General features: G+C 32.8%; 5 protein-coding genes and 2 long non-coding RNA genes across 11 annotated transcripts in view; 5 read left to right on the top strand and 2 right to left on the bottom strand.

The window, feature by feature from the left end:
• The window catches only part of LOC149486099 (uncharacterized), a 54724-nt gene extending 37991 nt beyond the window's left edge, over nucleotides 1-16733 (top strand). The window contains exon 2 of the long non-coding RNA XR_016316099.1: nucleotides 16678-16733. This is a non-coding gene — a long non-coding RNA (uncharacterized LOC149486099). The remainder of the gene's footprint in view (nucleotides 1-16677) is intronic.
• On the bottom strand, nucleotides 210-8479 carry LOC149486101 (FGGY carbohydrate kinase domain-containing protein). 2 transcript variants are annotated; one of them, XM_089699417.1, is made up of 6 exons: nucleotides 8428-8453; nucleotides 8101-8313; nucleotides 2723-2920; nucleotides 1744-2609; nucleotides 1040-1262; nucleotides 210-582 (listed from the first exon to the last, which is right to left on the bottom strand). In XM_089699417.1, exons 3-6 carry the CDS (start codon nucleotides 2906-2908, stop codon nucleotides 226-228), a joined length of 1632 nt encoding a protein of 543 aa, XP_089555543.1. In that variant the 5' UTR covers nucleotides 2909-2920; nucleotides 8101-8313; nucleotides 8428-8453; the 3' UTR covers nucleotides 210-225. The 2 variants fall into 2 exon arrangements, with proteins under 2 accessions (XP_089555543.1, XP_089555544.1); XM_089699418.1 differs by lacking the exon at nucleotides 8101-8313 and having other exon boundaries at nucleotides 8428-8479.
• On the top strand, nucleotides 9435-11150 carry LOC149486102 (uncharacterized). Of its 4 annotated transcripts, none has more exons than XR_016316095.1 (3): nucleotides 9435-9604; nucleotides 9782-10387; nucleotides 10587-10868. It is a non-coding gene; the product is annotated as an uncharacterized LOC149486102 (long non-coding RNA). The 4 variants fall into 4 exon arrangements; XR_016316097.1 differs by having other exon boundaries at nucleotides 9435-9599; XR_016316094.1 differs by lacking the exon at nucleotides 9435-9604 and having other exon boundaries at nucleotides 9630-10204; nucleotides 10298-10387; nucleotides 10587-11150.
• A 1125-nt stretch (nucleotides 16734-17858) lies between the features above and the next one.
• Pop5 (POP5 ribonuclease P/MRP subunit) lies at nucleotides 17859-19250 on the top strand. The gene is made up of 2 exons (XM_089698748.1): nucleotides 17859-18239; nucleotides 18312-19250. Exons 1-2 carry the CDS (start codon nucleotides 18220-18222, stop codon nucleotides 18760-18762), a joined length of 471 nt encoding a protein of 156 aa, XP_089554874.1. The 5' UTR covers nucleotides 17859-18219; the 3' UTR covers nucleotides 18763-19250.
• A 228-nt stretch (nucleotides 19251-19478) lies between these two features.
• Nucleotides 19479-21580, bottom strand: Dredd (Caspase-8 Dredd). Its single transcript, XM_089699448.1, has one exon. The coding sequence runs from the start codon at nucleotides 21114-21116 to the stop codon at nucleotides 19512-19514; it is 1605 nt and encodes a 534-aa protein (XP_089555574.1). The 5' UTR covers nucleotides 21117-21580; the 3' UTR covers nucleotides 19479-19511.
• A 300-nt stretch (nucleotides 21581-21880) lies between these two features.
• Nucleotides 21881-22815, top strand: LOC149486105 (uncharacterized). Its single transcript, XM_089698750.1, has 2 exons — nucleotides 21881-22178; nucleotides 22679-22815. The coding sequence occupies exons 1-2, from the start codon at nucleotides 22014-22016 to the stop codon at nucleotides 22715-22717; spliced, it is 204 nt and encodes a 67-aa protein (XP_089554876.1). The 5' UTR covers nucleotides 21881-22013; the 3' UTR covers nucleotides 22718-22815.
• On the top strand, nucleotides 22719-23542 carry LOC149486106 (mitochondrial translation release factor in rescue). The gene is made up of 2 exons (XM_089698749.1): nucleotides 22719-22923; nucleotides 23289-23542. The coding sequence occupies exons 1-2, from the start codon at nucleotides 22719-22721 to the stop codon at nucleotides 23510-23512; spliced, it is 429 nt and encodes a 142-aa protein (XP_089554875.1). The 3' UTR covers nucleotides 23513-23542.
• The last annotated feature ends 2467 nt before the right edge of the window (nucleotides 23543-26009 follow it).

The raw sequence follows: 26009 nt of genomic DNA on the forward strand, positions 1-26009 counted from the left end.
ACAGGACAAGGATGGTATTGTAGCTTGGCTTTAGAATTTATATGTATACATATTTATGTTTTTGATTAAATTGCATGAATAATTTTTTTACATGTATTTTGCGATATTTTTTTATCGCTTTATCATTTTCTTGTTAGTTAGTAATTAGTATAAAGTAAATAAAAAAAAATCAGAAACATATAACAGGTCTTATGTATAAACTTTATTTAAAAAATGTAACACTATTTAATTCATCATCTTTCTATACATCAACTGATCTTGGAACATTTTAATGAAGACATTATATTTTTTATCATGGAATGATTTCATAGAAGCATTCGGTTGGATAACGTTGGCTTGACCACCCATATTTTTTATAGCTGTTTGCATAGTATTAAAATATTGTGATGCACAGGCTCCTAATATAGCAGCGCCTACTAAAACCGATTCCTTTTCATGTGGCATTAATACAGGCAGTCCGACAGAATCCGCTTGAATCTGGACAAATAATGGGTCCTTGGCTAAACCACCACAAATTAATAAAGACTTAAATGGCTTGTAACCAGCTTGAGTAAGTGCCTCTATAATGTGCCGTGTTCCATACTGGAAAAAAATGTAGCCATTAGTAAAATTATTCTGGTTGAAAAAGAGCGTATGTGCCGAGCACACGTGTCAGAAGTGAAACTTCTTTGGCAAGATTCAAAGATAAAAAATCGTCGTCTTAAGTTGCAAACGAACCGCGAATTATAGGTGTGCACTTATTAATAGGTTCGCTGGTGCACTGTATCAAACATCCAGCGCGCTAGATTCACGTCAGGCGTCCAAACGCTCAAGGTCAGCCCAAGGACTCGTCCGCGACTTACGTCTTATAGTTTGCACCCCTCAATGTAAAATCATTATATTATAGAAAACTATAAGTCGCGGGTATAAGCCGCGTCCGCTGGTTTGTTTGCAGCTTTACGTGACGGTATTGCCATGACGCGACCTTGAAATTTTACTCTTAACGCTTAACGCGCATAAAGCAGTAATAACTAATATTTGCAGGTAGACGCAAACTTACTGATAAAGCTTGTAGTGTTGCCAGATACAAAAGAGCCAAGTTCTCTTCACTGCTATTAATTGTTAATCCCACAAGCATACCCGTCATAGTAGGATCAGCTAAAGGCGAACGATTTCCATGGAAGTCGGGCCACATATGAAAATCTTTCGTCAATTGATTAAGATCGGTAAATCCTTTCGAAGCGGCCATTTCGTGTAACAGTTTTCGCAAATGTTCCCGTACACTGGAATATATAATAATAAAATAAATTATTATGACATGAAAAAGCTTCTTTAATTTTTATTTTTTAGTAATTTATTATTAGATATTGTGCACTTCTTAAAAAGATTGATAGAAGTCTAGTTACTTTCAAACATTTATTTCTATGCAACGATCACTCTATGAAATGTTTATCTTTTTCATATGTGGGGTGATTCCCCTAGCCTTTCTTTTCTTTATGGTATATCTGTTTGTACTTTTGTAGAAACTCGATTTTTTTAAAAGTACAACCAAAAGTTGTATAGTGAGTAACCTACCTACTGTTTACTGTAATACTAGATGTTTGTTAAATAATGGAAATCTCAAATTTTGTTTGGCTAACTAACCATCAGAAGATAGAAAAGGAACACATCAGACATGACCTGTAAGCATGCATGATTTTAATATTTTTAATTAAGTTAATTGCTTAAAATAGTTACATATATAAATAATTTTTTTATACATACTTGCCCGTACTATGTTTGTTCAAAAGCTCAATACCAGCTGGATGGCTTGATATCACATAGTCAAGGAGCATCCCAGAGGCACTTTGACCAGCTTCATTGAGCCACATTTTCGGTACCATTGCACTGAAGTAAGGACCCCAAATACCATTCACCATAACCGGTTTGCTATTAACAGCCATGTGGCATGTTGATGTCCCACATATTAGGCTCAAACGACTCGACATATCATTACAAATTCTTTCTCCAATAGTTCCAATCATACCAAGACCACCAGCATGGGCATCTATAATGGATGTTGCAACTGGAGTGTTGGGTAATAAACCCAATGTAGTAGCAACGTGGGGCAGCAAACCCCCACAGTATTCACCTGGCATTAACACCTTGTTACCAATCTTAACAAAATCGTCAACGGCCAAGTCGCCAAGTCCTATTTCTTTTAGAAAGTTTTTATTCCATCCATGATGTTCATCAGAAGAACATTCGTAATTCCATTTACAAACTAAAGAACATAGAGAACGGCTTTCTGATCCTGTCGCTTTCCATGTAAGGAAATCTGGTAGGTCGAAGAAATATCTACTCCGCAACCATGTGTTTGGCAAATGTTTTTTTAACCAAAGTAGTTTTGGCATTTCCATTTCTAAACTGACTTTACCTCCAACATATTTGAGAATATCATGGCCAGTTTTGTTGATTAAATCTGCTTCATATTGTGCTCTATGATCCATCCACATAATTATATTTTGTTCATTATTTTTTGTTTCACTTATGCTTATTGGATTTCCATTAACATCTAATGCTACTAATGAGCAGGTTGCATCAAATCCAATACCTTTTATATGCTTGGGATTCACACCAACCACAATATCCTATGGAATAAAAAATTAAAAATGTATTTGATTTTTATTTAATGTTGTGAAACTTCTAAATATTGAAAGTAATGTATACAATAATTATATAAAAAATTAAATGCAATTATTACCTTAATTACAGATATACAGCATTCCCAAATATTATTTGATGATTGTTCATAGTATCCAGGTTTTGGTTTCCATGTTTGTATACTCTTAACAGCACTTTCTATGACCTTACCATTTTCATTGACCAAAGCGGCTCTCACACTTCCAGATCCTACATCTACTCCAATAAAATATACTGGGCAATCCATGCTTACCTACACCTTAAAAAATATTATTTAAAATAATTATCACAGTTTGTTATAGTTTTAATAATATATATATGATATCTCTCAGGATTATTTATTTAAACTTAATTGCACCTTATATATTATTACAATTATTAATTATTGTTTGTTGTGTTAAGGTTCAAATTAGCTCAGCAGAGGGATATTGAAGAAAAAATACGTGTATTCACTTTGACTGTTTATTTCATACTGTATTTACATTCATCGCATCTATCAATTCACAACAACAATTCAATTAATGTAAAATACGCTTGAACATACCGGCGGCCAAAAACAATCGTTTTTTATACAGTAGTAAAATCAACATGAACTCATCTAATAACATTCAAATAAATTTATACAACAACTGTGTAAATAACATATTAGTGGACTGTAAATTTGTAAATAACAATTGTGTATAAATGTAAACCAAATAAACTAAAAATCTTTAGGCAACGCTATCAATTTGTATATAATGGCCGTTTGAACTCGTGACCCAATATTTTGTTCTAATGTAAGTTAACATTAGTTGTATGCCACCATGGAGCGTTTTTGTATGTGCTTCGTTAACTAAAAACCTTGTAATGTGTTGATGACTCGGTATTATAATAGGATGTTTAGTTGTATCTGACAGTGATGCATTCTGCAACCGGCCTCCTACTCTCAAAATTCCTCTTTCGTCTATGAATGGTGCTAATGTTATAAGTGTACTTCGTTTCTTCACTCTTCCTTCTTTCTTTAGCGCTTCTATATCTTTTTCATAAACCAAGTTTTGATAATATCTTATGCATTCTTCTAATATGTATTCCATTTCATTTGATGTTAAATAATGATGTGTTTGTGTTGTCCGTTTCTTACCAAATCTTCTACAATATGCGAGTACCCGTTTCATTCTTGATATAGTGGAAAATCTCTCCCAAATTGGCTTTTCTTCTATAACAACATTACATTTTAGCTTCTTCATTTCTAAATCTATTTTTGGAACATCACATCTCTCAAGTTGAAGATTTGTTTGTTGTAACCAAACCGGTCCCATCCACCAAATCTCAGAATCTACTAGATCACATGCGTCAATGCCTCTGGTTGCAATATCTGCAGGATTCTCGGCAGATTTGACGTGTCTCCAACATTCATTATCCAAGACTCGAGTTATACCTCCAACCCGATTTGCAACAAAAGTTTTGAAGTGAATCGGTTGACATTGTAACCATGAAAGTACAACCATTGAATCGGTCCAGGCGAATATTCTATGTTTAGGTACTTTGAGTACTTCCACAAGATCCTCAATCAGCTCTGCTAGTAGGGCTGCAGCGCAAAGTTCCAATCTAGGTACCGATATTTGTTTTAATGGTGCAACCTTAGTTCGTGATGCAAGTATAGTCACATGTATTTTGTCATCATGAAAAACTCTCAGATATGTTACAGCAGCGTAAGCTTGAGCAGATGCATCTGCAAAACCGTGTAATTCAACTTCGTCATTATCAAGTGTAGTTTTTAACCAACGTGGTATCTTGAGGTTTTGCAAATGTGTAAGTTGTTCTCTGTATCTTATCCACTCTTCGCGTAAATCCGGTGTTAGTTGATCGTCCCATCCTAGGCTACACAACCATAATCTTTGTATTAAAATCTTCGCAGTAACAATTACAGGCGAAAGCCACCCAAAAGGATCAAAAAGTCGAGCCACATCAGATAGAATTGTTCTCTTTGTTACAGGTTGCTTCATTTCTGGTAAGTTGACTGATACTTTGAATGCATCATCCTTTCTATCCCATGTTAATCCGAGAATTCTTATTACATCATCTAACTTTATATTTATCTTGTCCCTTGAATCAATATCATTTCTTTGTAAATATTTTAATACTTCTTCTGAATTACTAGACCATTTCTGCATTTGAAACCCTCCTTTAGCTAATATCTCTGTTATTTCTTTACACATGTTCTTTGTCTTCTCAATATTTTCATTTCCTGTCATGAGGTCATCCATATAGAAAGCCTTCTTAATAACATCAGTGTCCGTATAATTATGCAACTCATCATCTGCTAATTGTATTAAAGTACGCACAGCTAAATAAGGAGCTGCTGCTGTACCAAAGGTTACAGTTGTTAGGTCATATTCTTCCATTTGATCATGAGGATTATCTCGCCATAAGATGCGTTGTAAAGGTGTATGTTTACCAGTCATGTTGATCATTCTATACATCTTAACGATGTCCCCCACAACACATATCTTATGCATTCGCCACGCTATAATTAAACTTCTGAGGTCTGGCTGTAACACAGGTCCAATCATCATACAATCATTTAATGAATAGCCATTAGAACCCTTAGCCGATGCATCAAAGACGACTCGTACCTTCGTCGTTTCTTTGTCATCACGTATTACTGCATGATGTGGCAGATAAATAGCATTATCGCTATTGACATTCTTTTCCTGTTTCATGTGACCCATTGTTTTGTATTCATGTATAACTTTTTTATATTCTGTTTTCAACTTCTCATCTCTTTCAAATTTCTTTTCTAGTTGTGTAAATCTCTTCATAGCTTGCTCTTTTGTTTTTCCACATAATTTAATCGTGTCTTCTATACTTTGTTTTAACGGTAAATGTACTTCATATCGTCCTGTTGAATCTCTTCTTGTTGTATTCTTGTAAATCTCCTCACATAGTTCTTCTTCTTTTGTTTGAATCTTCTTCTTTTTGTAGACATCTGTTTCTATTTCCCAGAACCTTCTAAGTAAATCATTATCTTCTTCAACCATCCTTGTTATATGTAGTGTTATTACATTGTGTTTGTTATCTATAACCTTTTCATCTCTTCGACCTGATATAACCCATCCCAAACGTGTTTTCTGCGCCACTAACCCATCTGATAATTTCACCAATCCTTCTTCTATAATTTTGCAATAGACATCCGCTCCCAACAACATGTCAATTCTTCCTGGTGTATGATAGGTAGGGTCAGCCAATGGTAACATTTGGAGCTCTGAACAGTTCGACTTGATGTGTGTTGAGGGCAAACTTGTTGAAATAGTCTTAAGAATGTAAGCCCTGACTTCAATACTATCATCTTCTTCTTTCCATCGTGACGAAACTGCGAGATCGACTAGATGTCGTATTTGTATACGATTTCCTTCTCCCACTCCTGAGACTACACCGTTGATTTTGGATTTTGTACAACCCAAAAGTGCCGCTGCTCTCGCAGAAACGAATGTGGCCTCTGATCCCTGATCAATTAAAGCACGAAGCATGTGTGTGTAACCGTTCTTCGCTTTAACCATAACTTGTGCTGTCGCTAACAATACTTGTTGATCGGGTTGTTCTCTAGAGAAGTGTGCTGTTGTAATGTTTTGTTCTGGTTGTGGTTGTTCATCTTCGTCCGTATGTGTCAGTCTAACCTTATGTAAAAGTGAATGATGTTTTCTTCCGCAAACTCGACATGTTTTCCTTTGTTTACATCGGTATACATTATGATTCGGTTGAAGGCAATTGTAACATAAATAATTCTTCTTCACAAACTCTTGTCGCGCATCAACCGACTGATTCACAAATTCCTTGCAGTTGAATATGTAGTGCTCACCGTTGCAATAAGTACATGATACCGGTGAAACACGAACATGTGGTGTTTGATAAATATCCCGGCGGCCGTCTTCGACTGTGGCGTGATGTGACTTATATGTTGAAGATTTTTCCCTAGTAGATGTTGTTACTGGCGTGATAAGTTCAAGTGTACGAAACTTAGCTTCAAGAAACTTCTTTAGTTCTGACCATGTAGATAGTTCATCACTTCCATCCTTGTGTGTAAGTTCCTCCCAGTCCTTTAACGACTCTGTATCCAACTTCTGCCCCACCAGAAATATAATTATAGGATCCCAAGAATCGGTGTTAATATTCAAATTATTAAGGCTCTGTATGCACTCTGTTGTTGTATCTAATATTGCTTTAATTTGACTTGCAGACTGGTTCACTACTTTCCTTTGGTTAAATAATCTTTTTAAAATAGAAGTAACAATCATCTTTTTGTTTCCAAATCGTCCCTTTAATGTATCCCACGCTTGTTTATAATTCGACCCGGTAATAGGTATATTTCTTAACAACATCTCGGCTTCACCACAAACACTTGTTTTCAAATAATGTAATTTCTGTACATCCCCTAATGAAGTGTCATGAACGAGCGCTTTAAATAAATCTTGATAAGTGGGCCAGTCTTCATATCTTCCCGAAAAAGTTGGTAATTGTATCCTGGGTAACTTAGAGAACGATTGTTGACCTTCTACGCATGTTATTGACATATCACACGGCGGAGCGGGTTGATTCGGTTGTTTCAGTTTAATTAATAAATCCCGTAAGTCGGCTTCTAAGTTAAGATACAAATCTTCATATAAATAATATTCTTCGTTCAGGAAGTATGTCAATATTCCCTTCTGTTCCCGTGGCGTACACTTAACAAGACCGTTGTGAGCTTGCTTAAACGATGCCCAATACTCTTCAATCGTCTGCAATCGCGCTGTGATATAACCTTCCGTTAATCGCTGCTTAGGACATTTCTTTAAGTTCGTTTGTGTTTTTTGTAAAGTACTAGCTAAGTCTTCCAATGTACTTAAATATCCACTTTGTTCCACAGTAGGCGGCGACATTTTTTATATTCGTAAATAGTAAGTAAAATCTTCCAATAATCAATCTTCACAAATGTTATAAAACGTAATTATTCAATTCTAACTTGTTTACATTAAAAACTGCACAATACCGATGCAAAGAACACCCGTGTTATCTAAGGAATGTCGTCTTTTGTCTTCGCTGGTCGAGCTCGCTAATCCCTCCATTCAATATAATATCCGGCATCGATGGTCCATATGTTTGTTGTGTTAAGGTTCAAATTAGCTCAGCAGAGGGATATTGAAGAAAAAATACGTGTATTCACTTTGACTGTTTATTTCATACTGTATTTACATTCATCGCATCTATCAATTCACAACAACAATTCAATTAATGTAAAATACGCTTGAACAATTATATTATTTTTGCCAACAAACAGCCACAAAAATGAACAGAATACATATATACATATGTACTTTGTTATTACAATTGCCTTTTACTATAAAAATTTGTAAAATGCGATAATTTAAAAAAATATTAATAGTATTAATAGAAAATATAAACAAGTTGTACTTAGTCACTTACTTTTTGCACGAATAATATTTATTACGATTATAAAACATACATACAATAAACAATATCTGATAGCACTTTATGTAGTAGATGCATGACCTTGGTATCTAATTCCTTTTTGCTAAGATTAATGATAAACTTGCAGTACAACTCTGCATGATAACCTTGTTATCTATAGTCACTAGGCATTCGCAGACAATCTTTACATAGATTATTTGATTCAACCTATAAAGGATGTCATCTTGAGCATAAGCCATTCATAATTTCAACTAATAAGCTTCTAATTTATTCTCGTAGCTAGTTTTTTTTTTCGAGTAAAATCACACTTGACCTTTTTACCTTTTTCAAATTTAGAGGATTCCCGCGTAAATCATGGCTTCAATATCTTTTTTTTTTTTTTTTTTTTTCTGTTATGGCAAGAAGCTAAAACTATTTGCCAGTGTCAAGTAAAAGGTAGGGAATCCATACACGGGAAAATAGGATAGTACGATATTTTTCAAGGTGATCAGAAGAGTTAGGCCAAAATTAATACAAGTTACATTATAATATTACATATTATTCACATAAACTAAATAGATTAAATAGAAACTAAAAAACATTACAATTTGACTTTATTCTTAAATATAAAAGTAGATATATTATTTTATTATATTTTTTTAGGATACATAAATAGATATGACATACGAGTAGGAAGAGGAACATTTGAAGAAATTAATGAATTATAAAAGGAAGAATGATCGTATAAAGAGCAAGAGAAAAATATATGGTCTATATTTCCCTCATCCTCTCCACACTCGCAAACTTCACTATTTAATACGCCTATTCTGGCTAAATGACTAGAATACACATATGTCCTATTCTCATGCGACTTATTGTAGATATTACTAATTTATTTGCTTCAACACCAACAAACCAAGGTTTTATGGGGATTACCGGTTAATTCTATAGTAATTCCTTCCCTTATGCTGTATCTGTCCAGACCGTATTCCACGCTTCAAAGAGAAATCGTTTCGGTAATGTTAAGAGATCATGAGAGTAGTTAATGTATGGATACATATCTCTACACTGCACTGCATCCTTGGCCAAGCTATCAGCCCTATCATTTCCGTGGATACATAAATTGAAATGATTGAAATATTTTTAAAACTAATGCCAACACTATTTACATATTTATTATTATGCGCTGGTAATATTAGACGTTTAAATAGTATTGACTTTTTAATAAGTATGGCAGCACCACCATACCCATCAATTCTGTCATCACGAATACAAACACTGTGTACAAACATATCCTAGAATTCGAAAGAGGAGATTTTCTCATTTAGAGTAAATAAAAAAGGATTGTGCTTATTTATTATATGAATTAGATCTGACTTTTTAGGTATCACGCTTCTGCAGTTCCACTGTATTATTTTGGAATCCATGATTACTAAATAAACTATCAATTACTTTATGTAAAGTGGCAACGTTGGACGGTTTCAGGGTGTTATTTTTCAATAGAGTGTTGATAAGTAAAGTAATTATATCCATTATCTGGGAAGATTCAGATTCATTAGGGGTTACTTGATAACCGCAGCCATTTTCAGGCGTAGGAATCTGAGCTTCCCTAATAATAGCATTATGAGCATTTTTATCAAAACCCTTATTAGTCTTAGGAGGCAATTTTGGTTTTAAAAAATAAGTCTTTTTGTAGGATGAATTTGAACTATTTACATTCAATCTATTTGTGGTTGAATAAGCAGATGAAGACATTAATACATCCCCATAAGACTTTGATACATTTGGGTAAAGTTTACTTGCTTCCCCGTAAGATATATTTTTTTCAGACATACTTATTTTAATATCCTTTTGGCGTTTAAATTCTGGACAGATTTTATTAGTTGCGAAATGGAAGCCTGAACATAACAAACATGATGCACAATCTTCTTCGACTGTACAAGTGTCGCCAGAATGATCTTGACCACACTTATAACATCTGGGTTTGGAACGACATATATTTTTAGTATGACCATATCTACAGCATTGAAAACATTGGATGGTAGGGAAAATGTAAAGATTAACTGGCAGAGAGTTATAACAGGCATACACACGTTCAGGAAGAACTTGACCGTCAAATGTAAGAACAACAGATTGTGTTGGTCTCCAAGATATGGAACCATCAATAATAACCTTATAATTGATCCTTCTAACTTTTATAATTTTTCCACAGCCAGCTGGAGTTGAAATATTTTCTATTATTTCCTCTTGGGACCATTCAGAAGGTATTCCTTTAACAATACCAATGCGACTTATGTTAAATGTTGGTATTTTTGCGCTTAGCTTATATAATTCTAAATTTTTATTTTTAATAAAATCATTAGCATCCTTTGGCGTTGAAAATGCTACAATACAACGATTTCTCCCTATTTTTTTAACACTACCAGATACTATATTTTTAATATTGTTATTTTTTAAAAATCGACCAAAAGTAATGGGATGCAATGTTGTTCCATCGCCAGGTGTTGACTCTGTACGCTGAACATGAACAATATAAGGGAAGGAGTCCGTAGATAGGTATTCTGAACGTAAATTTGGTAAAGCCGATTGTTCATTCATATTATTATCATTCTTATAGGATTCATTAAAAGTAACATCAGAATTGGACTTTTTATTAGGCTTAGTGCTATCACTGTCCTGTTTCCTTAGCCTGCGTTTTTTAGGAGTGCTTTCCACCCAACTATTGTTTAATTCAAAATCGTTTTCACATTCTATACTTGGAACCGTAATATAACTAGCTACTTCAGGACCAAGTTGGAAACTTGGTCCGGAAGCTATAGGGTCGGGAGGATCGTTCATCGATCAGCCCGCCAAAATTTAAGTGCAAAAAATTTTTTTACATACTATAAATCAGAATAAAATAGACTTACCAATAAAAAACTACTAACTACACTAATTTACAAGTTTATATATAGGAAACAAAAGATATATACAAAGCCAAACTCAATTGAACATTAATTTAAATTTTTTTTTCAAATTAAATTTCAAAAATTACACCCGGCTCGTTCGAAGATTCCCGCGCTTTTTTTCTTCAATATCTTCTTACGGCTGTCATCTATCATTTAGAGATACAGATAATAAAAATGAAAAAAAAAAATAAATTTCGAAGCTACTTACAGAAATAAAAGACTGCTCTCATATTACATATATATATTTCTACAATTGCTTGTCCTTATTATAGGTAATAAATTCTTAATATGTCTTAATTCGTAGTCTTAATTGGTCATAATATTATAAAATAATCACAAAATAATAGTCCCCGTTTTCCAATTACAGCACTAGAGCGCATTATGCGGCATAATGCTAAACGTTGAATGTTCCAACTACAGCAACGCTTCGCACAATCGAGCACTAGAAAAAACCAGTGCAAACTTAGCACCCCATCAATGGAATTTTGGGTCGAAAATGACCTTGATCGTTAGGTCCCCGTTAGGTCCTTTAAGGTCCCACAATTTTTTCGTTAGGTCCCCTTTAGTTTTTTTTTAAATAATTTTTTAAATTTTAGGTATAAAAAAAAATGCACTTTAGCACCCCATCCATAGAATTTTGGGTCAAAAATGACCTCAATCGATAGGTCTCCGTTAGGTCCTATAAGGTCCCACAGTTTTTTCGTTAGGTCCCCTTTAGTTTTTTTTTAAATAATTTTTTTTTAATTTTAGGTATAAAAAAGTTACACTTTAGCACCCCATCCATAGCAAAATTGGCAAATTTTATCAAAATCGTATTCTTTACCGTTAGGTCCGTATGGGCTCATCATTGAAATTGTTGAATTATTTATTTTATTAAAATTATAAAATAATAAAAACCTGCGCATGCGCCTTAGAGCATTAAGGCATGCGCACATCATACATAAACAGCGCGAAATTTAAAATGGTATCGTTTCATTTATTAAATAAATCTATTGTTCTGAGAGTGCTTATTTATTAAAAACCTACTTTTCAACCTAGAATTAAAATAACCTGGTATTAGTGTCAATCTATGGTGTCAATATATTTTTTGTAGCGGCCACAGGGCCACACTACGGTCGAGGTATAGATTCGGAAAGAATAACATGCAACAAATCATTAATTTGATTCGGGATGACCTTCGCGTGGACACTCGAGGGGGCGGTATTCCAGTGGAACTGCAAGTGATGGCAGTTATTCGATATTGGGGCCGGCATGAGGTAGATGTGACTTGTGCTCTAGTTTTGAATATATACAATAGAAAAGCCTGTATAACGATCTATTACATTACAGATCCAAGAAGATTGTGCTGACATTCACAGAATGAGTCAACAGACACTTTCCCGTTTGTCCCGAAATGTTGCTATTGCGTTAGCTTCTAAAAGTTCGCGTTATATTAATATGCCGTCGAACTCAACCGAGGAAGCCAAAGCAATTAGGAAATTTGAGGCCATAATATGCGGGATGAAGCGTATCATTGGTGCAATAGATTGCACTCATATTAAGATACGCAAAGTGAGTGGAGAGGCTGGACAGTACTATGTTAATAGGAAGGGACATTACTCCATTAACACTCAAGTATGAACATTGTACAATAACATTTTAGTTTGATCATAGTGTATTTAAAGTAATAAATTTTCATTGTTATGTGTGCTATTATGTGTTTCTAATTTATAATAATATTGATGACAATAATTACAGGTAGTATGTGACTCTGACCTTAAAATCTGCGATATTGTGTGTCACTGGAGAGGAAGTACACATGATTCCCGCATATATAGAGAAAGCTCAATAAAGCGGAGGTTTGAGGAGAATGAATTTCATGGGAAGCTGATTGGAGATAGCGGGTATCCTTGTACTTCGCATCTTCTAACACCAATATTAAGACCAAGGACACAGGCAGAAGAAAGGTACAACCTGAGTCACATACGAACGAGGAATACTGTAGAGCGTTGCTTTGGGGTGTGGAAGCAAAGATTCCGCATACTCAACGAAACAATGCGAGGGTCTCTGCAAGTGATCAAGACCACTATTGTTGCTTGTGCAGTTTTGCACAATTTAGCAATACTCTTTAATGAGTCTATTTTAAATCAAGGTATTTGTGCAAACTAATATGTAAACAAAGTATATTTAATAATGCCAATACATAAAAAATAAGCATATTTTAATTCTTTATTTTGTATTTTTCTAGATCCTTCAGGCCTTGAAAATCAATTATTAATCGATCCAACTATCCCTGATAATATAGAAGATGAAGACGAAAATATAAACAGGGCCATTTATATTGAAACTTATTTTAATCAATAAAAACCATATTTTATTATTTTTCAAAATTTATTTTTTTTAAATATTCCTCCTCTAATGCAAGTATTTGGAGCTTCTTCTCGTGAAGCTCCCTCTCTTGTTCTATTCTTAATAGGTGAAGCTCCCTCTCTTGCTCTATTCTTAATAGATGCAACTCTTGTTGTTGCTTCATTAATTCCTCCCTGCTTTTTTTTGCAAGGAGGAATAATTGATGCTCGTAATTGGAATTTGATTTCCCACTGTAAAAATAACATAAACATTAAACATTATTTCACATAAATCACAGCTGAACAATAAGCACAGGAAATTTCATGAAATTCTATTTTTAACATTACATACTTACGTTTTTTTTGGTTTAGCTTTGAAAATATGATGTGTAGGATTTATACGTGGCAATTCAGTGGAGAAATTTGGCAATTCAGGCTAAAAATAAAAAAATAATAATTATTTTAAAATAATATAAATTTTATTTATAATACTGATATTTTTGTATAACATAACTGATAAAAATATTATACAAATTATTATATAATATGATTACCTATGCATGTGCAGTGCTTTCATCATTTTCATTCAATTTCAATGTATCATCAGCAGACTCCTTAGTAACTTCCTATAAATATATAAAATATAATTACTCAATCTCACAATAAAAAACTATATATGCATAGCGCTATTATCCCTTAATGGATATTCCAAATTAAGGAATAATAGCAGTAGAAAATGTAAAAAATATAAACCTGTTGGCCATGTGTTGCATCGCTATCAAAAGGATTGTTATCAACCACAAACTCATTAGGAAGAGCTGCTATAAGCTCTTGATCTTCAGGCGGAGGACTTGGTGGCGGAGGTCCCCCGCCTGTCATGTTTCTTGCCGTTCTAAATTTGTGTTCCGAAGCCTTAGCTTTCTTCAAATTCCTCCACTGATTTTGTATTTGGCTTAAGTCCCTTTTATGGAGTGAAATGATATTATAACTGAAATATAAATACAATAATAATGTTATTACACTGTAACAATTTATTAAATACAAGAAACTGTTAGAATAAGTAAAACTAAAATAACCAAGACAAAACATCTTCCCATGCAAGTTTTTTTGCTGTATTTGTATTAGTCGACGTATCCTTATTCTCTAATATAATATGTGCTCGCTCGAGCACTAATTATTTTCGAAGCACTTTCTAAAGAGCAATATATATTTATTAATAAGCATTAAAACATGTAAGGAAATAAGTACATTCTATTAGATTTCTTGTGTACATTACGTACCTTATCCTCCTCACTCCAATTCGTCGAACGAGAACGTTTATTGATCATTGAACTCATTTTAAATTAAAACTGAATTTGAATTTATCAAAAATCTCAAATCTGTACAAATGTTTGAAATTTGAAAGTTATCAATATCCTGTCAGTTAAACGTCATACAAAATAAAGTCTACCATTCATATTTGTCAAAAAGTACATTTTTAGTCAAGTTTTACGTGAATAGCGGGTTTTATTTCGATAATGTTACTAGAAAAAAATACATATATTGACGTAACTTAGTTGAGAGAATGCTGAGATAGGTTTATAAGTACCTAAGATTATTTTAATCATTGTTTAAGGAGTTGAGAGTTATTTAACTGAGAGGTGTTTATGCAACAGATCAGTCAGTTTTTATAAGTAAGGCTGGTAATTTTTTACGACATCACATTAGAAACCTCAAAAATAGCAGTACTTCTCCACTATTTAATGGATGTTATTATACATATAAACCTTCCTCTTGAATCACTCTATCTATTAAAAGAAACTGCATCAAAATCCGTTGCGTAGTTTCAAAGATTTAAGCGTACAAAGGGACATAGGGACAGAGAAAGCGACTTTGTTTTATACTATGTATAATATAATAATGATAGTGATAGCACAGTATTACAATATTATTTCCTACAGTAAGGAAACGCCTTTGATGTCGCGCGATGCCGCCGCCAGCGTAGGTACTTACGCTGCCACACGAAAATACGCTAGGGTTGCAACAAATGGGAAATAAAACAATTGTGATTATTAATATTATGATGAAATCATTTATTCATATGTACATTCAAAATAATTGCGATTATTAAATCTGATGTAATCATTTGTTCATAAATATATAATTACAGATATTGCACTGCTAAATATTATTTACGTGGACACTTTATTTTTGGATGTTCTTAATTGTATATTATACCATTTAAGAAGTAATGCATTCGCATTGGGATGTACAATCTGATTAGAAAATAATGAGGACAACATATACATAGCTTTGATTTTAATTCAACAGATACAATTATTAATACAATCTTTCTGAAATATTGTTTCCTTCTGGGATTTCAATGTAGATTTACATCCGTAAACGGAACAGTTTTTGCGCGCCATAATAGAATATGTAAGTACCTATGTATAATAAAATTATTACACAAAAAATACGACTGCGTCGTCCTTTCGCGATAGTTAATGCAAACTCAGCGTGATTGCATTAAGCGGCCCGCGTCGCCCGACCCCCCGCCAGTTCCCCTCCGTTTCTCTGCACAAGTACATTCGTCGCCATACTGTAGGAAATATGGTGATACTGTGGTGATAGTCCGGCTAACGAAAGATAAGACTGGAAAAGGCGGCAAATTCAAAAAATCATCATATTAAGGTAACCTAATGGTAACTTAGGTTATAGTTGGAAATAAAGTTTTGATACTTTAATTTATTATTACGAGCTTTGTTTTTTTGAGAGATTAACAACCTCTACAAACTCTTCATCTATATAATATTATATATATGTAATCTGGTACAGTTATCTGATACAGATAAAAAAAAGAACAGCTAGTGAAAGTAATAAAAAACATAATAAAATACAATTAAATTTTGTTTAATCAATATAATCATATTAAATCTAAAAGCCGCGTTCAGCCGCGAATAAAGAATAAGAATCACTATCATTATCTCTGACATCATTAACTCTTCCATTTCTGCAGTTATTCCATCTTGTTTTTTTTGTACTGCTCTTCAACATGAATAACATGGTTCGGTCATAGAAGAAATCTCGTTGAGATACTGATTTTGTGTCTTTAAACATTTTGAACGGACAGATCGTTCAATTTTATATTGTTGCTTTAATAGTTTATAACTGGATTACTGGTATCATCCATGCAAAATAATAATAATAATATTAAACAAATCATATAATGTGCAATGCAATCAAGATGAAAAGTATCAAAATATCAAGTCACACTGTGTGTTTTTCCTTGAAAACTACATCTCTTTCAAATTGTTTCTTTTTAAATTTATTAATCATAGTTTAAAGTTTTCGTCATGTTTTCAACTCAGTTTTCAATTATTAGAAATCACTAAAATCCTAAGCTAAAATCGCAGAAAATAAAATCACTTTGACAAGCTTTGACACATCAACAACTCAGGTTTTAATGACAGTTAACTGTTAAGTGTTGCCAAATAAATTTTCGAAATAAAAAGCCAGTCTCATCTTTCGAACCAGACGTGACTAGTATAGATTTATTTATTGATTTAATAAATGAAACGATACCAATTTAAATTTCGCGCTGTTTATGTATGATGTGCGCATGTCTTAATGCTCTAAGGCGCATGCGCAGGTTTCAATTATTTTATAACTAGTGCCCCGGCTTCGCCCGTGGTACATATTTAGTATCCTATATCCTTCTCCTGGCTCTAAACTACCTCCCTGCCAATTTTCAGCTAAATCGGTTCAGCCGTTCTTGAGTTATAAGTGGAGTAACTAACACGACTTTCTTATAAATATATAGATTTTAATAAAATAAATAATTTAACAATTTCAATGATGGACCTATACGGACCTAACGGTAAAGAATACGATTTTGATAAAATTCGCCAATTTTGATATGGATGAGGTGCTAAAGTGTAATTTTTTTATACCCAAAATTAAAAAAAAAATATTTAAAAAAAAACTAAAGGGGACCTAACGAAAAAATTGTGGGACCTTATAGGACCTAACGAAGACCTATAGATTAAGGTCATTTTTGACCCAAAATTCTATGGATGGGGTGCTAAAGTGTAATTTTTTTATACCTAAAATTTAAAAAATTATTTAAAAAAAAACTAAAGGGGACCTAACGAAAAAATTGGTGGACCTTAAAGGACCTAACGGGGACCTAACGATCAAGGTCATTTTCGACCCAAATTTCCATAGATGGGGTGCTAAGTTTGCACTGGTCTAGAAAAAGTAATGCGCGTGAATTGATGCGTGCAATCGATTTATCGTTAGTAATTATTAATTGTTGGAAAAAATTATAAAGCTTTCGTTTCATTGTAGTTTTTTCGAAATAATCAAAGTTAATTCAAATTGGGTTAAAAAAATAAATATAAGTATGGATGAAGGTACAAAAATTGAAAAAAATGTTAATGAAAAAATCAAAATCCAAATTACTTAAAATAACCGTAAATATTTTTCAACCAATTATTATGTATACCAATTTATTTACACATTAATGAGGTTATTGCTAACTCTATGAATATTTTTTTTTCAACACTGAACTTGGCGCAACCTGCTGGTGCGTTTCACGTTCCAATTAAGCATCAGCATAATTCGGCATTGTGCGGCACTGAGTCGCATTATGCTCTGTAATTGGAAAACGGGGACCATTAGCACTTAGCAGTTGACACTGACAGGCAGACCAAAGTGTCTGTTTTTTGATATTACTCAAATCCGAGACTCAAATAAATTATTAAAAACAATAAAAACATAACCTCACATATAATAGTCAACTATTATAAACGGCATGATATCTATCATAGAACGAATATCGTGACTCAAACAAGCTTCAATTGCACCAAGGATAAACGAAAATGGTTCGGTTTAAAAACAGGTATAAAATAAATGATAGTTCTTGAATTTTGTCTAGAATCTAATTCCAAAATTAAACTAAATGTTATTTCAGATATGTTACTGTGGAAATTGCATCTCCAGTAGTTCCCGAAAGTAAACCTTTATCAATTAAATCATCTATGCTAAATGAGACTATTTTAAGTAAAATAAACCAACTGCATGGTGATTTTGGCGTCGCTGCTGTAAGATCTGGCTTCCTAACGAAATACTGTAATGAAAATACCAGAATAGCCATAATTCGATGTCGACATGGGCCTCATAAGTTTGTTGTCAGTAGTATACCATTTATAACTAGAATAGGAAAGTTAGACGCAACTATTAGGACACTTCATGTTGGAGCTACATTGAAACATAGTTTTATTTTTATTCAAAAACACCACAGGACATTTTTAGATTCAATGTGGTCAAATCTCAAGACTGACGAGGAAAGAAGTGCTCTTGAAGCAGCAGTGATGGAATTCACTAAGGCAGATATATCCATGATAAAAGATAACCTGATGTGATTTGCCATAATCTCTGCAAGAACTCAATAATTAGGTACCTATTGACTGTCATGTAAATAAATAACATCTTGCAATAAGTATTTATTTTCATTGAGTCGCTGTTGCACATTATTGTTTCACTTAATTTTTATTCTCATTCTCAAATATTGTCTAAATTATATTAGTTTAAAGAAAATTGTTTGAGGCAAATGCATTTTTAGAATAGAAGTGAAATTATATGTGATAGATGACTATGTTTTAATATGAAGTTAACAAGTACAGAGGGGTTCACATAGTGTAGGAATAAAAAAGTTTCAATTTTACAAAAAATATTTATATTTATGCATTAATTATAAATTGCAGATAATCAATAAATAACATAAACTCTTATTTCATCCAATAAATATTTCGTTATAAATACATAGAAGTATTTAAATAAATTGTCCTTGCCATTAACATTACATATAATATTATATGCAATTGTTTTTGAGCATTAACTTTTGTCATGTGTATTAGAGCGTATACGCACTATGCGGGTAGCCGCATTGCGGGTAGCCGTCCGGCTGACCGCAAGCACAATTATGTACGTAATATTCATTTCTATGCGCACTGTGCGGTCTGCGGTAGCCGCATCGCAGTGCTCATAGAAATGAATATTACGTACATAATTGTGCTTGCGGTCAGCCGGACGGCTACCCGCAATGCGGCTACCCGCATAGTGCGTATACGCTCTTACATATTAAACTACCATTGTGATGGTAAGGACACCCTTATTGTGATGGTATAATATGTAAAAAAAGCTTTTTCCTTAGAGTAGATTCAAATATTGGTACTTGCAACTTCTTAACTTTAGCACACATTTTGGTAACTATATTATTCACTTTTGTAAATATATCATACACATGCTCTTTTTGAGCTTTTTCTTTTAGGGCACTGCAAAGAAACTGGATGAATATTGATCCTTTTTCTTCATGTCTGAAAGCTTTAAACTCAGGTGAAGTAGCCCAATAAATTAGAAAATCTGATTTCCTCATAAAATAATTTGGAGGAGGTCCATCAGCAACTAAACCTCCGTCTTTATAAGGTTCTTCATCAACTTGACATGCTTGCAAAATTAAAACCTTAGGTTTTCCATATAGATTCTTAGCTATATCTGAATCTAATAACATTTGTATGTCCTCTATCTTAACTTTTACTGAATCTGCAGCATAGACATGTCCCCTAATACCGTGGGAAAGTATACACAGCATAAAAACACTATGGTCTTCACGAACTTTGTATTTTATCACATCCTTAATAAAATTGAAAACTTCAATGTGGTTTAAATTTTTTCCAACCCTTACTTCAAAATTAAGTGCTGACATGGTTGATTCTAATGCAATTTGGTCCTGTGTTGAACCACTTCTCGTAGGAAGATTTATGTGTATATTTTTTGCTATGTTTTCCTTTGATGGGTTAAATATTTCTTGATTAATAATACAGCATACACCAACACTTTTGGGATTCTTTATTATATATGCATCCTTATTTAAAAGGGCATTATCAGCTTTCAAATTACTAGGTATATCTTCAAGGTTCATCTGGTTTAGAAGTTCATATACTTCTTCAAAGCTACTTTCTCCAACTTTATTATCTTTGAACTCATAATCTTCTTCTGCTGTTTTAATTGGAGTGCTGGTAGACACATTGACGCTAGTTGAATTGTTTTGACCATTGAATTTGTCCTCTAATTCCTTGAGATGTGCAACATATGAAGCAAATGCAGGGAAATGATCTAGTATCTGACATAATTTTTGAGTGTCAACCTTAACTGGGGTAGTGTTACTGCTAAAATCTTGGAATACAATAAATTTTCTGCAAATGAGTTCTAATATTATCAATTCACAACTCTCATGGTCTGAAGTATCAATACCATAGGATAGCAATGTTTTTTTTAATTTGAACATAACTTCTGAAGTAATATTTTCACATAAGTTGTATAAAACTTTTTTAATAGGATTTACATGGGTACTAAAAGTAATATTATTAGGTTGATAGCGTTGTTTTAGAGTTGGTACGTCGAAACCTAGTTTTCTTATTACATTGTATAGCCTGCAAATACAAAGCGATTCTAAAAATTCATACTTCCAAGTTGGTCGTAGTTGCGCATGCGATGCCCACTGATGTAAAAGATTCATACTATCATATTCAAGATCTTTTGATACTTTTTGATAGACGATCAAACGTTGAAGAGCTGTGTCTGGTATCTCATATAACAAAAATACCAGAGATACAATATCATAAGGATCCAAATCTTTCTGGATCTCGAACACCATATCAATAGTAATGGAATCCATGTTTTGAACGGATGAATTCTGCGGATCTTTGCGAAACATTTTTACTTTTTAGTGCAAATTATTTGTTATAATGATGCAAAAATCATAGATGTCCACATGTTATTATACATATTAAACATACAAAGTATTCCGTGTCAACTTCCACTGTAATCCACATAATAATATATTTGTTTGTTCATTTCGAATCATCAATTTTCTTATTATTCTAATAATAAATTATATCATCTATGAGAAGGTTTGGTATGTATTTATTTTGCCTTTTTTGATCTTGAGATTCTTGAGTTTGATAATTGATGGTTTGAATACGTTTAGAAAATATCACAGGAAAATATTCATGATTCATGTCAAACGTGGCCAAACGTCCATGATATATTTTATATTGTCTATTACCTTTGGGGGAAGTCCCGCCTATATTTGTATAATAACAGGCCCCAATAATACCTTTAATACACTTCCTTAATTTAGTCACTAAATTATATGGTCATGTAGGAATTAGAAGTTTCTGATCACCATAAGGAGTTTTCAAAATTAGTCGATCTAATATAAGGCCGTATTCAGAAAGAAAGCTGGAAACTTACAAGCGCTTACAGGCGCTTGTCAGCGCTGGTAACCCGGGCAGGAAAATATATGAACACGCGCCGATAAGCGCCGATCGGCGCCGACAAGCGCTGGTCAGCGCTTATAAGTTTCAAGCTTTCTTTCTGAATACGGCCTAAGGTGTACTATGGGCATTAATAACCATGCCGTAAATCGCTACAGTTCCTAAACGTTTTTAACTTGACAGTTGACACTTGGCAGATGACAGATTATTTCTTGATACGCGATGATACCCCGATTTAGTGCAAAAAAAAAATAGGTTATGAAAAAAATAATTTCGGACAAAATTTTATATTCAAAATAAATGATTAATGATATAATATAACATAAATCTATAATATGTCTGTAACGAGAGTGGAAGTTTTAAAACTTTATAAACGTTTAATGGTTTATTCCAAATCCTTAACTTTAACGGATATAAATTATTACAAACAGCGCATAAGCCAAGAGTTCAAAAAAAATAAGAGTTTAAGTAACCCCGAAGATATTATATTCGCTTATAAGGTAAGAATAATTATTAATCTTAATCACAATTTATTATAAACTCCTACAATATATATATATATAAAAAACAGTGTGGGAAACATTGCAGGCAAGTGGCAGGCCAAATCATTCTAATAAAAATCTTTACAATTGAATTAAATGGCTGTATATCATTCAGGCAGCTGATTAAATGCCGCTTTTTAATAAAGTCCCTATAGATATGCAGGCTCTCAAATTTAATTGCTATCAGAACACAAATTAGACCAAATATTTTAAATAATGACTTCACCAACTTCAGTCTGACCAAACACTTTCAGTATCAATCAAGTAATCAACTTGTACAAAATAAATAAGATTTTTGTCATTTATGAACTTATTTAATTCAAATCAAATCAAATTATTTATTTGCAATTAAACATGGTTACAACACAACAAACAAATTACATAATATAATAACTATATGTGAACTATGTGTAATTTTTATGTTTAAATACATAATTTTTTGTAATTTCTCATTTCAGAAAGGAGAGGCGTTATTATTAAAAGGTGCAATTGTGTAAGATGTTTCTAACAAGAATATTTATAAATTCCAATAGACGAACACACCTATCAATACCAGTAGCTTTAAAACACACCCTAGATTATTCTAAAGTGCCTAAAATTAATGAAAATGAATTGTCAGAGCAATTTGTGCGAGGGGGAGGCCCTGGTGGACAAGCAGTTAATAAAAATGCTAACTGTGTTGTGCTAACACATGTTCCTTCAGGTTAGTGATTATTTTTCTACATTGAAGAAATTTTGCATACATTTACAATAATTTTACTTAGTTGCATCTTCTAGAGTTCTCGTCTCAGAGGCCAAGACCCAATTCGGGGTCTGAGCGCCATAGGAGTAGTAGTAGTAGTAGTTGCATCTTATTAAATAAAATAAATATTATTACATTGAAAGTTTTAAAGAGATTTCTGTTTTCCTATTCTGTAAAATTATTGACTGAAGATTATTTATTTTCCTGATGTTATTCAATTATTGGATAAACAATAATCATATTATTATAATTTTTTCCATTTTAGAAAGTAAATAAACTAAGTAAAACCTAATTTTTAGAACTATTCTTTAATTTATTTTTTTTAGGAATAGTAGTGAAATGCCATAATAGCCGATGCCAAGATGATAACAGAAAATTAGCAAGACAAATGCTCGTAGATAAGTTGGATGAAATTATGAATGGGGAGGAGAGTATAAGTTCACAGAAAAAGCGAATTGAAGAGAACAAATATAAAAAGGGTGAATATAAAAGGAAGAAAAGGGCTAAAATGAAGGAAGAGTGGAAGAAACGTGAGAGCTTACTGGAGTAAACTAGATAATAAATTTAGACTGAATCATAATGTATGTTTTATTCAATATTTGGAAGAGATAGATTCTAAAACTTCATAGCTGCAATTCTATATGTTGCTTCGCTACATGTCAGGCTTAAAAAATTATGAAGTAAATCAAATACTGCTGTAGTAATTTCTCAGGCTATTTAGGACTCTGGTAAATATAGTAATGTTAAAAATATTAACTTGTATGTACATATCCTTTCAATAAAATTATATTTGTCTGTAATAAGTAATAACTTTTTGCTCCTAAAGGGCACTAGCTGTCTTTATTGATAATATCTGAAAATAAGTTGTACCTATTTAAATGTGTGCATCTTGAATTTGATATTTTTGGTTTTATGGCATTCAAATGCTTTATAAATATAAATTTACAAAGAATAGAAAAAAATCGATCATGCGGTGTGTCCCATAGACACATCAAACTGAAAAAAAAGAATAATTCATATCTATTGTATAAGGTTTTACTCCTGAAAGCATTTTCTCTAGCAAAACATAAGTTTGCTAGAGACTGTCACTTTCAGTTTTCAGTTTCATCTTTTTATTTATCATTATTTGCACTAACCAAAATATTATATTATAGGCTATCAAAGGCAAACTTCTTTGTTGTAAATTGAGTATCTTTTCTATCCTAATCCTAATGCAAAAACTATCCGTCGATCTTTAGCATACACAGCCTGCTGTTGAAACTGCCGCACGTAGGGTTCAAAATTGTTGTTTCAATGAAATGTGATAATCATAAAACCATTCATTCAAATTGCGGTAGTTTTGTATAAAATAAAATGCTTGAATCTTCTGAGTTCGGCATTTCATACAATTTATTGACCAATAAATGTTGAATGCACTAAAAAGTTAATAGACTGTAAAATCGCTAGAAGCTTTTATTCTAATGATGTCTCTGAATACCAAAGAGGTACTAAAATTGAGGGTAATATACTTAGTAAAGAAATAGTAAAGTCTATTTTTATGTCTTTTTTTAGGTAAATACCACATCCACATGTTTTAGATTTTCGTACCTCTATCATAGTCTGTAGTATAATAGTCCATTGAATAAAAAGTTCTAGAGTGCGTGAGTTAGTAACGTAAGATGTTTCTTCGGAAACATGTCAAGAGTCCCTAGGTAATAAACATACTAAAACCCCGGGACACTAGGAGGTGCCCCGGAGTGGGGGGAGGGGGGAATGGGTCCATTTTTTTCATTATTCGCTTAAATCTCAAAAACGGTACATGTTAGAGAAAAACTTTCAAGCAAAAGTTGAAAGGCCATAAAATTATCTACAAGTTGTACCTAAATCATTTTTTCCTACATCCTACCGTTTCTGAGTTACACGCAGTAAAAAATGATTTTTGCTCAAACAATTTCCCCATTCACATCAATCGATCAAAAAATATTTCTTTCTTCCAAAAAACTCAAATGTGCAACTTGTGACTGGTACTGATAGATTGCTCTTAATTAGGTCTATAATTGGTAAAATAAACACATTCCTCCATGGAAGCCTTTAGGAGGAATCGATTGTCAAAATATTATATTAGGGTAGTTTGAGTAACTGAACTTGATCTTTTTATTTTTTTCTTCCAAAAAACTCAAAAGTGCAACTTGTGACCGGTACAGATAGATTGCTCATAATTAGGTCTATCATTGATAAAAAAAAACCAGATTCCACCACGGAGGCGTTTACGGGGAATTGAGTTTTATTAGGGTAGTTACGATACTTGAACTTTTTATTTTTTTTCTTCCAAAAAACTCAAAAGTGCAACTTGTGACCGGTACAGATAGATTGCTCATAATTAGGTCTATAATTGGTAAAATAAACACATTCCTACATGGAAGCCTTTAGGAGGAATCGATTGTCAAAATATTATATTAGGGTAGTTTGAGTTACTAAACTTGATCTTTTTATTTTTTTCTTCCAAAAAACTCAAAAGTGCAACTTGTGACCGGTACAGATAGATTGCTCATAATTAGGTCTATCATTGATAAAAATACCAGATTCCACCACGGAATCGTTTACGGGGAATTGAATTTTATTAGGGTAGTTACGATACTTGAACTTTTTATTTTTTTTCTTCCAAAAAACTCAAAAGTGCAACTTGTGACCGGTACAGATAGATTGCTCATAATTAGGTCTATAATTGGTAAAATAAACACATTCCTCCATGGAAGCCTTTAGGAGGAATCGATTGTCAAAATATTATATTAGGGTAGTTTGAGTTACTGAACTTGATCTTTTTATTTTTTTCTTCCAAAAAACTCAAAAGTGCAACTTGTGACCGGTACAGATAGATTGCTCATAATTAGGTCTATCATTGATAAAAATACCAAATTCCACCATAGAGGCGTTTAGGAGGAATTGAATTTTATTAGGGTAGTTACAATAATTGAATTTTTCACCTTTCATGGGATGTAGCTCGAAAACGGCTGCGAATAGAAAAAAATGATTTAGCTACAACTTGTAGATAATTTTATGGCCTTTCA

This window comes from Colias philodice, chromosome 9 (assembly GCF_061535455.1).
Source record: "Colias philodice isolate Cphi_HAF_F1 chromosome 9, ilColPhil1 Martin Lab GWU primary, whole genome shotgun sequence".
Taxonomy (NCBI): Eukaryota; Metazoa; Arthropoda; class Insecta; order Lepidoptera; family Pieridae; genus Colias; species Colias philodice.